Source organism: Hippoglossus hippoglossus, chromosome 21 (genome assembly GCF_009819705.1).
Source record: "Hippoglossus hippoglossus isolate fHipHip1 chromosome 21, fHipHip1.pri, whole genome shotgun sequence".
Taxonomy (NCBI): Eukaryota; Metazoa; Chordata; class Actinopteri; order Pleuronectiformes; family Pleuronectidae; genus Hippoglossus; species Hippoglossus hippoglossus.
The window spans coordinates 23,825,839-23,838,827 of record NC_047171.1 but is presented as its reverse complement, the minus strand read 5'-3'; the positions used below and the strand labels follow the sequence as shown (position 1 = coordinate 23,838,827).

General features: G+C 38.4%; 1 protein-coding gene across 2 annotated transcripts; it reads right to left on the bottom strand.

The window, feature by feature from the left end:
- Positions 1 to 1,338: 1,338 nt before the first annotated feature.
- Positions 1,339 to 11,728, bottom strand: LOC117754559 (rho-related GTP-binding protein RhoE-like). 2 transcript variants are annotated; one of them, XR_004612467.1, is made up of 6 exons: positions 11,218 to 11,728; positions 11,050 to 11,137; positions 4,356 to 4,465; positions 3,617 to 3,742; positions 1,548 to 1,860; positions 1,339 to 1,510 (listed from the first exon to the last, which is right to left on the bottom strand). XR_004612467.1 is itself a non-coding variant. In XM_034573478.1 (5 exons), exons 1-5 carry the CDS (start codon positions 11,320 to 11,322, stop codon positions 1,615 to 1,617), a joined length of 675 nt encoding a protein of 224 aa, XP_034429369.1. In that variant the 5' UTR covers positions 11,323 to 11,728; the 3' UTR covers positions 1,339 to 1,614. The 2 variants fall into 2 exon arrangements, 1 of the variants encoding a protein (XP_034429369.1); XM_034573478.1 differs by having other exon boundaries at positions 1,339 to 1,860.
- Positions 11,729 to 12,989: the final 1,261 nt, after the last annotated feature.

Sequence of the window (12,989 nt, the reverse complement as noted above, 5' to 3'; positions counted from 1 at the left end):
CAGAAATTGTTTTTTTATGAGTCATTTAGTACCTGTATGTACAGTGTTAAGTTAAATAAACACGGCTCTGTATATAGTCTAAGTGATCACGGTTATAAATTCTATAGGACTGTAGGCAAGATCTGCAGCTTGCATAGATCGAAAAATAATTTAGGATCATATGGTAGGAATGACATCATCATGATGTCACTATGAAGTCAGAAAATGATGTCATATACTGTAGAAATGCAATCACTTTTGTTAAAAGTCACATTATGGTTACGATCAACAGCCTATTAAGATTAACCAATCATTCATCATGGTATAAATGACATCACGATGATGTCTTCACAAAATGTCACCCTAACAATATTGGAGCATTGCCCAATTGCTGGAGGTCAAATATAAAAAAGCTGAAAGTGCTGAATTGGCAGTGGTGTGCAACACAGTAAGATTTGAGGGCATTGAGTGTTTGCAGTGGTTATGGAATCATTTCGCTTGACTACAGTGTAAATCCAGGGTCGACTAAGTCATTTTCTTTAGTGTTGACTTTCGATTGTTATTCCAGGATATATTCCATTGAGCAAAATCATGAAGCAGCAACATTTTTATAAACTAAATTTATCTTGGCAATACAAAACATTTTTAACAAAGATTAGTGGTACACAAAAAGTCACCAGAAACATTACATATTATATCATCACATGCAAGACTTTGATATCCCAACATCAAAGAAAGTATCCTTTAATCATTCTACCTCACCTTCCTGCCTCTCAACCCTCAGAGGAATCCTAGTAGGATATGTCAACTCGTCTGGCTGAACAGGTTATACACCACAACAAAAAGGTAAAAAGGAGTGCCAACAAAACAGAGTCACAGATATCCAAAGTGTTCATTGTCCCCCCAGTCAGTCTTTCAGTCGTTCTTCAGTTTCCACAGCAGAATCATCAAAATCATTTGGTATCTCTTCATGAAACGTATTTTTGAAATGGTGGCTTTTGATGGTTTGGGTTTGCCAGGGGACTATGTCATCTCCTGATGACTTACCTTTCTAAGATTGAAAGATTTGAAGATCCTGAATAAGTGCATACCACTCTACCTCTAACTGGTGTTGAAGTGGGATCATCTGGATCTAGTTCAGGGAAAACTGTCTTTATATCTACTGAGTGTACCCTAGGTACCCAAAAGAGAAACTGTCCTCAGCTACAGGACCCAAGAGCTCATTGAATGGTTTCACGAGTATCAAAATAATGTCAATCTGAATAGGCTAAACCTACAGCATGTCAGACCATCTTTTAATGAAGGAATACATCTTGGAAGAATGCTGTTCATCCTCCACTGTGACGAGGAGCGCTGAGGATGTTCTAGTGGACACACTTTAGTAAGATACTTAGTGTTGTCTCCACGGCAGCTCTCTGTAGTTGCATGTGATGGCACATTGAAACACTATTTACACATGAACTATGTACTTTCCCAGTCCTGTCTCCATAAAGTCTGCATTGGGCATTTTCAATCATTGCACGAAATCAGTCATCACACCTGCTTCAAGTTTAAATGACATCTAGAACCACAGAGACTGCAGGACTGACCCTCCACATGCTCTGTCCTTGGCAGTGTCTGTATCAGTATTTGTGTTTACATAACAGCACAGCTCTTAGCTTTGGTCTGCTGAAAGTGTGTTGATGCTACAGGGGACATGTCTCCTCCGCTGTGAGACATCCTCTTAGTGGCTCTGGAGGACTTCCTCCTCTTCATGTTCTTGTTGTTCTTGTTGACACACGCCAGTGTGGCCACATGGAAGATGTCCTTGACGCTGTTGTCAGACTGCAGTGAGGAACACTCCAGGTAGGGGGTGCTCAGCTGCTTGGCTGTGTTGGAGCCCTGGGACAAGAAACACCAAAAAGATTAAGAGTGTGTCGAAATGATGCTCCACATTCCTAAAACTTAGTAAAGTCTTTATACTGATGATTAGAGCCAACACAAATATTTAACAAATGGATGGTGGAGGTTTTGTTCTAGCTGAAGTCAGGCAGAGGAGCTGTTCAAGCTCTCAATGACTTGAATAGACGGGCACCCCTGGATTTGTCCATAGACACAATTAATCAACACAATTGATCAGCTAATGAACTTACAGGTTATGTTTGCTGTTTCAAACGTGACTTTTATTCCTCACTTCTGCATTTTATCACGTAGCTCAGTCAGTGATGATGTTGTACTGGACACATTGTATTCAGGGGTCTTCCCAATATTCTGGCTGCCTTACGTGTGTAATGAAAACAGCTCTCAGTATAATTTAGTCTAGTACCACAGCACCTTTAACAGTAAACAGAGGGTTTTTGACAACATCAACAAAACACACAGATGTTTTATATGAATGTGGGATGGACACATTCCTACCCACTCAAAGAATTGACACATTTAATTGTTTTTTGTCAAATTGTTCCACGAAATTATGTTGTTAGTTAAAAGCAAAAAATAATCATGTCATGTAACTTAATGAACTTTAGAGTAACACAATGATTGTGAATTGGGACAAATCAAGAAAATACTTTGGATCAACAATACATATTGAAGCATGCCTAAAGTACGTCATGTAACCTGTACGATTAAACTTACAGGTTACATGTTTTACATTTGATTTTTTTAACGTATATCTAATCAATAGAAGTTAACTGTTATAATTAAGTTCAATTATTAAAGAAAGTTCAATTATTAAAGAAATTGATCAAATCCTATGACTACTGAAAGTGTTTCTGCTCGTTCTCCATTTGTTTTCGAAGTAATTCGACTTGCATTAAGTACTTTCCCTCCTTTCAGCTCTGTTTTATCTTCCATTGAGACAGACAGTGGCACTCAGGATATAACCCTCCGATGTCTAGGAGCTGAGCCAGTTACAGGGACTTAAACATTTTTACCATCCATACTATTCATTTTCAATAAAGCATATTTTTGTACTTTGCTCAATGCATGTACAAGTATGCACTTGTCAAGGCACTTATCAAGTACTTTGCAATACGCTTTTCAATTTGTTTAGCCATCATTAAAAGATGGAAGTTCTCAGTAAACACAAGTATGACTTTCCATTCGTCTATCGGATTTTCCACTCTCTGGTTTCGATCTAACCTGACTCTCTAGACCATTTCATCAGATTCAGCCGAGCTGCATGATTCATTAGTCGTCCCTTGATCACCACTGGCTTTTTTCTTCTTTCTTTTGAAAGCCACTTTCTGCCACTACATGCCCCCATCATCCCAACCATCATCCTCACTTCCATATGTCAAGTTTATCACATTCACAATACAGCTGTTTGTAGTTACTGGCTTGATCACTCCCCTTCCACCTACCCAAAATCTATCAACCACAGATATTTTAAAGCAGGGCTGTTTTTTGAATGCCCCAAGCGTTTCATGGCAGCTCATATTTCATACAGATAACGAAAGAAATTACTCCGACTCAATTAGAAAAAAATATATGTTAACCTCACAAATACAAGTATTTTAAGTTAAGTGAATATAAAAAATAATACAAAGTGAACAAACCACCTTGTTTACTCTTTTGAGTGTAATAGGTTAAACACATGCTGAGTACACCTGTGTCACGTGTCTACTGTGTGGAAGTGTGGAAGATATTTACCCACCTGGTCATATGATACTGGAGTGTGTCTGCTGTGAGACCTGGTAAAGAGGTCTGCTCTGAGGTCTGACTTACAGCCTACCAGCAGCATCTTGGTGTTGGGGCAGAACTCCTCAATCTCTCCTCTCCACTGGACAGAGCGCACAAAGACCAGGAGGATAAATAATCATGTAACCATGATGGACAACTGACTTTGGTGTGAATAATTAGTAAATACAACATCAGGTAAAATAAGAGTCATCAAGAGATGACATTCCCCCCTGGCACCCAAAAACATTAGTGAGCAGATCAGTCATTTGAAGTGTTATTATTTCCCACACATGAAAATCTAATTTGATTGGCTGAATAGGAAAGAGAAAGAGAAAAGGGTACAATCAAAGTTTATTTATTTATTTAAAACACAGAAACAAAATTTAGATTTAAAGAAACCCCAAATGTGAAAAAGCACTACTTCTATGTCCAATGAACATAACTGTTAAGTCTCATGTAAAGTAAAATCCTAATAGTCTGCAAGTTCTTCTCTAGAAAGAAAATGATTATGATGATTATTACAGACGTCAAACATACTGATCCTTCTATCCCCTGCATTATATGGCGGGGGATAAAAATGCATGTAAATGCATTACTATATATGGAGTAAAACAGACCCAGGATGGATCCCTACAAGACCCAACATGACACAGCAGGAGACCAGAGGAGGGAAAATCTTTAACTACAACATGGAGGACCACCCTTACACTCACCTTCTTAAGCACGTTGTCTAATGTCTCTGGTCTGCTGATGTCAAAGCAGATGAGGACTGCGTCAGCATCCGGGTAGGATAGGGGACGCACGTTGTCATAGTAAGAAGAACCTTTAATTACAGAAATATTCACACGTCAGTTTTCCATTATATAAGGCAATGATAAAATGTGTTATATATGACTCAGAGCTTAATTCAAAAGCTCAGTACTGCTAGTTTACTGAATGTTGCTGTTGTCCTTATATTTATCTCTTTATCATTGTTGTTATTTTATTATGTTTACTATTATTATTATGATCATTATTACAGTGATACCATTATTATTTTGCTTTATTTCCGAATTGTAGGCCCATAAGTACAATGAAAAATGGAAATGACCAACAAACAATCCATTTTTTCACTTTGTTCCATAGATTTTCGAAGTTAATGCACATACTGTTTGTTAAAATAATAACCATCTTGGTTTGCCCATATTTGCCACATAAACCAACATGATCAATGTGAAGTAGCTGAAATGTGTAGGCCTATTCACTGTGTACAATTAGTATCCCAGTCAAAGTACAGTCTGCTCTCTGCTGCAGAAGTCAGACATCCAGTCCAACATCCAGTCCTGCAGGGAAGAGCGGTGCACTTTGCTCCACAGTGCAACAATATGTTTTTCACACCAAAACATGGCTAGAATTACAGCAGCGTACATTCCAACAGAGGATCCAAACACTATCCCCTCCCAGGCATTTTTCAAACAAAACCCTAGTGTATTACTTCATTTATGAATCTACAGCCCTGTAACCTTAATGCCACCTTTTGCAAAGTGGTGAATGGATACCTGAAGCTGGAATTAGATAGGAGCGTGTAACATATACGACTCAATCTGGAAGCCTGTTTGGTCATTCAAACAAAGACAGACTTCAGCATTACATAAATAATGTGTAATTTATGGTGTAGTATGGTGTTTCTGTTTTCCGCCTTCCTAAAATGCGCTTCTTATAAACAAAAGATGAAAAATGAATCAGCTTTAATATCTTAGTTTTAAAGCGCTTTGTAAAACACAGCTCGTGGAAAATTGAGCTGAACTTTTGTTTGACAAAATAATGGATACGCATTCTTGGACTTGAGTCAATGTTTTGTTCACTTATGTAGACCCAGAGGGATTGCATACAGGTGTAATGAAAGCCAGAAAGCCACATCACACACAGGAACTTGAGACTTTAATCTCTGGTATAACATATACTCATCATAGTTTGTATTCTTTTGCAGTAAATCTTGACACAAAGAGTCAATCATCATCGCCAGTTCATCTCAAACCTTCCCCCTCTTAGCTGCACCAGGCACACCTCGTCACCAAAATACCAAATGTGCATCGTCACACTCCCTGCACCATGGCTCCTTTATGGCCCTATGTTTCTATTGACTAGTGGTTAATGGCAACTACATCATGTCATTATGTGAAATGTTAGAACTGCCTTACAATCAATGATAAATTGTTCATATTCACATCCAAGAAGCTTCCTCAGTTCAGTTCACAGGTTGTATTCAGTAAAGAACATATTTGAATCTTTTGGCCTCGCAGTATTAAAACGTACTCACACTTTAGTTATCTCATTACCATGGTTTACTGCATTTCCCATTTTGACTACATTTTTCGTTACTTATAGTGTTTGTGAGTCGATAAATTCTGTATTTAGTTTTGATCAGATTGAACAGCATCAACAACATCAACCCTAGGAAGATTTCAAAAAAGTTGGTTTAGAATGTTTTGCAAATTAGAAAAAATAATTCCACGCAAAAATAGGACTGGTCTATATCATGAGATTCAGCTCAATTCAGGGAATGTATCCTTTGCATGCATGACCCCCAGCCCACTTTGGCTTGGACCCTACAAACCTCATTCAAAGTAGTAAGTTAATTTCACATCTGAAAAGCACAAGGCTTAAGTGCTTCAGTCAGTCTGCTGTAGTATGATATTAGCATATAAAAACACTGTGAAATGGTCTTGACATTGCTGCCGACCAGAGGAGGAAAAATGAAAAGAAGAAGACAGGAGCCCCTAAAAAGGAGTAGCCTGCAGAGGAACTTGCTCTCAAAATGGTACTCCTGAGTGACTGGGGGTCCCTCATATAAAGTCATCAGGGAATGCCAAAGGGGTTTTGCCAGTCTCTGAACATGCTGCCCTCCTAAGAGACACTCTCATCATCCACCCAGCAAGCTCGCTGGGATCTTCTACACATGGTGATGACATTTTACAAACAAACTGATCCATCAGTAGGACTAGGGGGCCATGGATTGAAGTTCTCCCTTCCTCCCTTGACATTGATTACGGTCACATTTCACAGAGGCCATGTATGAGATCATTGTAGATTAAAAAAAAAATATTTCAACTTCAGTGCACAAAAACCCAGAACCAGCATCCTAGTCCATAATCAATCTACTCATCATGATTTGTTGCTCAGGTTGTTATGTCTCATATCATGTTATTACCATGTTGTCAGTATGTGACGGTGATTAGCTCTGCATTACAACTTAACAGCTTACAACTGTTTCTAGTTTAGTAAGAGCATAAAATTAAATAAAAAAATTTAAAACAACATAAAACTCAGAATTTTTTTTTATTATTGTTGTAGTTTGTAAATAATGTTAAAAGGTAAAGTAGCAGTAAGTAATCAGTTTAAGCTGTCCATCTACTTAAATTGTCCCTAGTGTTGACTAGTTATCCAGTAGGCCTCTGTGGTGAAGTTCCAGTGTTTTGTGTGTAAATGGAGAATATGTACCTGTCGTTTCTCTTAAAATTCAATGAGTAACAAACTGTTTAAACTCCTATGTACACTTGTACAACTTCTGAAGATACAATGACCTGAATGACTGAGAATCATCAAAGACAATCTGTTTAAAAAGCTTAAGTTAAGGCTAATTAAGTCAGTTGCAGTATTTCATTTATATAAGTTACATTAACCCAGGGTAACAACTTATCTGATTGTTGTTGTTATGCATCTGATGTGTTCATTGTGTTTAGAACATCGACTCTGCTCCTGTTTTCCAGTGTCTCACTGTGTCAGGTTCTTTTACTAGATTATATCTGTGCAGAATGCCTGTTCAATCAATGTTCGTTAATGCATTCCTGAGTAATGCAAAAGTAGTGTGTATATTATTAGTAAGTATAAGTTATAAACTCCGACTGAACCTTTGCTTGGCCTCTGCTCTGGCTAAGTGCCATCTCCTCAGGAGCACCAGTGTCTGACATGCATCAACAAACAACTATCCTCAGTTCTCAAACACTTTTCCCACACTGTTGCAGACACCCTGACTGTTAATCAGTTTCTTTTTTCCTCAAAATTAACTTTGGTGTGAAATGTTACCCTCCACATTTTTTCAGTTATGAAAGATTTTCAGATCTTTTAGAGCTGGTTTCTTATGTTAAGCAAACAGAGTTAAGTTAAGCCAACAAAATGTTTCTGCCATCCTTCAGGAGTTGTGGTATGAAGGTTTTTCCATGGGAACCTTGTGAGAGAGAGCAGATGCTGAATCTTCATACAGATTTCCAAGGGAACAAATTAAGGAGTACAATATCTGGTACTATTTGACAAATGTGTATTATTGAAGTATTGATTTATTTAATAATAAATATATAATATTTTTTCATAATTTATAAATATTTAACACTTTACTTTATTTGTTTCTTCCCTTTTCTCTTTCCTTTTTTATTATTTTCAGAGTTGTTTACTCTCCAATTTTGATGCACCTTCTTCTCAATGTCCATGCTCCATAGTACTTCGAGACTTGCCATGGTGAACATCTCTATATTACATTTCTACAGCAACAGGTCACTAACCGGCTTATCGGTTCGCTTCTGGACAATGATCGAAAAACCACAGGTTGAGGAACAGTTGATTTTCTTCCATGATGTTTCTTTAGAGCAGTCTTGGTTTTAAATGTAATTATAGATCTGCTTCGGTACTTTTTGATATTATCAAAGGTGAAATTAACAGAGATCATTTCAAAACATGGTATCGAACAAGTATTAATAGTTTTGACAACTCTAGTCAGAACACTTCCAATTCCATTGGGAATAACATTCAGAATAGACTATTAACATATTATGGTTGAGAACCACTGCACAAGGGTGATTCAGTTCTTCAGTCAATCTCCAGCCTTTCAAACAGGGGAGCGGGAAACACAAGCTGAACTCTGAGACTGAGGGGTGGGTGGACGGCTTGTTGAGAAGCAGGGGTGTAAGCTGTAATTTATCCAACACAAGTGAGTTCCACAGAAAGACTATGACGCCGTCTGTCTGGAATGTAGGCGAAGTGCTGGATTGAAGCTAAGAGTCAGATTTCACTGTAGCCAACATATGAAATGCTCCCACCAGGCCCCTCCCTCATCATGCACTCACATCTATCCAGTGCCAGGGAATCATTGCTGCTAAAATGAAGAACTTTTCTACAAAGTATATTTGATACAAGGAATCCTAAACTCTACTCAATCCTATCATGAGTTGTTTTCTTTTCAGGGAGTGAAAACTCAGTCCAGCAGTCCACAACCTGGGGGGAATTGCCTCTATTAGACTTGCTGGGAGGGGAGTAGGCTGAACCATACACCCTTAAGTCCCTATAAAAACAGTAAACAATGTGTTCCATACTGTACATCAGTGTAGATATGACTTCAGTATAATGGTCATTGTGCTCTTTATGCTCTCTGTCACCATTTGCTAATATGTATCCTCTGAATGATGATTCTGATATAAATCAGATTAATGATTTGTATAAATATGAGAGGAGTTAACGGTGCTGTTTTACTGAAAAAACTCTTGTTTTAGAGTTGGTAATGAAACTCAGGTCTAGTTACACAGCAGTTACACTCTTAGTCCTTATCTTAACCAAGCTCCCAGGTTCAGCCCTAAAATAGGTCATCGGCCACCCTGGCATCATTTTGTGATACATCTTTATTACAAAAGGTCTTGTCTTGGGTCCACAAAATATTGTCAAATCTTATAAATAATGTCAAATCTTATTTTCAAATGTACTGTAATGTATTTGATTGCTTTGATATAATGAACTAGTTCACTGTTTAAAGAAATGTCAGAAATGCTCCTTTAAACTCTGAGCTTCTGAGGAAAAAACATTTTCCTGGGCAAGTCATATTTGAATATTCCAGAGCCAAACTCCACCCACTGCATTCTGAAAAATGCTAAAAACGTTGCTCACTTTACAGACTTTTCCCCTCCAGCATCCTCCTAAAGTGGGCATTAGTGTGGTGGAGGACAACTTCACTTATGCCTGAAGCTGGAGCTCTCTGAGCCCAGACAATGCAAGTACATGAGAGGACAGCGGCAGAGTGGTGTAACGTAACTTTAGTTGGAAGTCTAATGTTAGCTGTTGTAAAGCTATAAAATTACTGTGAATATTTTTGTAGCTATTACAAAACAATGTCACACAAATCACACATGCCAGCCCTACCAATAATGCCCTTTACCCAGGTGTGTGTGCTGCAGCAGCCTTTCTCCCTGAGAGCATTGTGTTGTAGGGAGGTGCCAAGGGTAATGCTACGATACTGGAATAAGACTAGACCACTGTTTGTCTATAAACCCCATTTCCTCAGTCAGATAATTCACCTAACCACATAAAGGGCGTTCACTTTAATATACATTTGATTATACCCAAACACTTGACTCTATGTCAGCATAGTCTGTGTAAAATACTGGCTGGTGTTATGAGCTATGTTCAACCCATGAAATGCAGAATTTTTATAACCTTGGTAAGAAATGGGATTTTGAAACCATTACTAATGTGTTTTCATCACTTAGTTTACAGTTGAAAAACATATGTAAGTGTGCAGTATCTCTTTGAATAAGCCAGTGTTAAGCATCCAAAACCTAAACCTCAAAAGAACCATTATGTTGGGTGTTTGCTTGTTTGTCTTTGAGACAGAACCTAAGAAGTCATTACGTAATTGCAGTTGATGATGTAACAATGTGTATTCAGAGTGTGCTCTCTAAATAAAGACTATAATCCAAGATAAATCAAAGATATGGAATCAGAAGACAACGATTGTGTTATAAGAACTGATGCTGTACAGTGAAACTAAACCAGAAGATGTACAATATAAGATTTAGGCCTGCTTTACACAGTTAATATTAACATAAGTAAGATCATAAATATAACAATATATCAATGTCCACTGTTAATTTGTCCTAGTAATTCCCATCTAAATTAACTAAATATATTTATACTAAAGCAATTTATTAAACTAACGGTAGGCCTACTTTGTCATGATTATCGCTTTAATAGTAAATATAATCAGGCTCCTAATAAACCTGTAAGCTAAGAAGGAAAGGATTTTAACAAAGATAGTTTTATCAGAGGGTCCCTGCTCTCTGAATATTCGACTGTAATACAGCAAGAAAGTCTGTACAAGGTGCTTTTGATATATGATTCAAAATAAAAATATTATTCCCCTTCATTACTTCCTACAGTAATGTTAATGTTGAAAAAAAAACACACTTAATAAGTGATATCATTCATATATATGTGCAAATTCAAAAATAAGCTGTATTGATTTACTAAGTAGGTTAGTAAATTAAACTTCTAACGGGTCTAGATTTACACACTAAAGTAAATCCAGCCAGATCTTGAGGTTAAGCGTGGGCTTCTTGTTCGGACCCACTGGCGGCCCACCGCAGCTCAGTGTGGGGGAGCGCTCACCTGAGGTGTCCCACAGCCGGAGCTCCACTCTCTGCAGGTCCAGGTCAAAGCTGGCCGAGTAGTTTTCAAACACCGTGGGCACGTAGCACTGCGGGGGACAGAGACGGACAGAGAGCCAGAGTCAGGGGCAGCTCGTCATCAGGGGGACACGAGCAGGACTCATCTTACCTCAGGAAAACTGTCTTTGGCGAACACGCTCAGCAGCGCGCTTTTCCCGCACTGACTGTCTCCCACAACCACGAGTTTACACTGGACGGCGGAGTCTGAGTCCATCCTGACCGAAGAGAGAGGAGACAAGTCCCGTTTATGTCCGAGGAAAGAAGTCAGTCCACTGTGAGACTCAGTGTGGGTGTCTCTCTGCTCCGGGACACTCACGATCCTCCTGTTTCCAACTGCGGAGGGCGGGGCTCCACCGTGGGAATCCCGTCAGGGATTGTTGGGCTATGACGGGAATTCTCTCACTTGGCAGGGACGGACCTTTTTAGGGCCCCAGGCACAACTTCAATCCTCACCTCCATAGAAAGGATAGATGTAGATTGAGATAAATGTGTTGTTTCGATCCATGGGAATTACAGGGAGACCACAATTAACATCACAGGACTAAGTCAACTAAAGCAGCTAATGTGTTTCTTAAGGTCGATAGTGGCTGAACACATCATAACAGGGGAATTGCTGTGGCTTCATGTGGGGACATTCCCAATTCCTTCCTCCACAAAGGACAGCCCATAATTCTTCACAGAAGGTTTTGGTTGTCTTCATGATCCCTCACAGCAGCGTTACATCAGCTATATACAATAAGGGCGTTGCAACAGGGTGGGTAGGCAAAGTAGGCTATTGCCAGGAGCCACTGAGAGGGGAGGGGAGAATGCCTTACTTTGCTTTAGTCCAAAGCACTTACAATTTTGGTTTGGTTGTATATAGTCCCTTGAAACACTCTCGATTACTGTGCTCTGCTGGAGGGTTGACCTGTATTCTCTCATGATGATCCCAAATGGCTGATCTGATGTGCATTTGGGTGGTATGAAGGACCGAAACTGGCAAATTGATACTTCAACACATGAATAAAAAAACATACAGTTTGGTATTTAAGTAGTCTATTTGTGTATTTTTACATTTATTTCATCATTTATTTATTTTTTTCTAGATGCTTTATTCATTTTCACATTTCCACATTTATTTATTTCAGTTTTTCCAGATTTCTATATTTATTTATTTCAGTATTTCTGTGTCAGTAGTTTAATTGTGTAGGCAGGGTTACACAGCTCTGCTGTCAAAAGCTGTATTGGTTACAGCTGCAGGTAAGGGTGCTGTCATTCAAGAAGTGATATTAATACATGTAGAAATACATAAAGAGCCTTTTACCTCACCCAATAAATACAACTTTCTTCTTACTTATGTATAGATATTTATGTATTTATTTATGTATTTGTCATTGAGTCATTTACTTAGTTCTTTATTCATTTTTTAATTTTGGCTCTGTAGGTCTGGACAGGACTCTTTTTTATAAAATTTATTTTTTCTGGTGGGCATAGCTTGCTACTAGCCTGCTGCTACGTGTGCAAGGGTATCATACTGGGTACTGAGAGAAAAAAGAGAGAGTAATAAATCCAAGAAAAACAAACAAATGTACAACATCAGAGAGCAAACAAAATCATGATGATTTTAGTTGTACATGCTTCAAACAACTGAAGCAGCGAAGAGGCTGGGAAAGAGGAAAATGAATAAAAACTGACATTTGTGAGGGCACCAAGCCAGTGATTCACCCCATGTTGTCACAGTGGACTCTTTAGTCACAATCACATCTTGTGCTGTTTACGGCACACAACAACAACCAAATACAATCTTGTTTGATTTAAGTAAGGATACAGACATTTAATCTGAAGTTTAGATTTCCAGTTTGTGTTAAGTACAATGAAGATATGATGGCTACGTTTCTAAAC

What these genes read in the sequence shown, in the direction of transcription:
- LOC117754559 (XM_034573478.1), bottom strand. Translation starts at nt 11,322, where the DNA reads ATGGACTCAGACTCCGCCGTCCAGTGTAAACTCGTGGTTGTGGGAGAC. An exon ending in CCGGCTGTGGGACACCTCAG is followed by an intron (nt 4,466 to 11,049) that starts GTGAGCGCTCCC and finishes CTGTAATTAAAG; the next exon opens with GTTCTTCTTACTATGACAAC. An exon ending in CTCCAGTATCATATGACCAG is followed by an intron (nt 1,861 to 3,616) that starts GTGGGTAAATAT and finishes TTCTTGTCCCAG; the next exon opens with GGCTCCAACACAGCCAAGCA.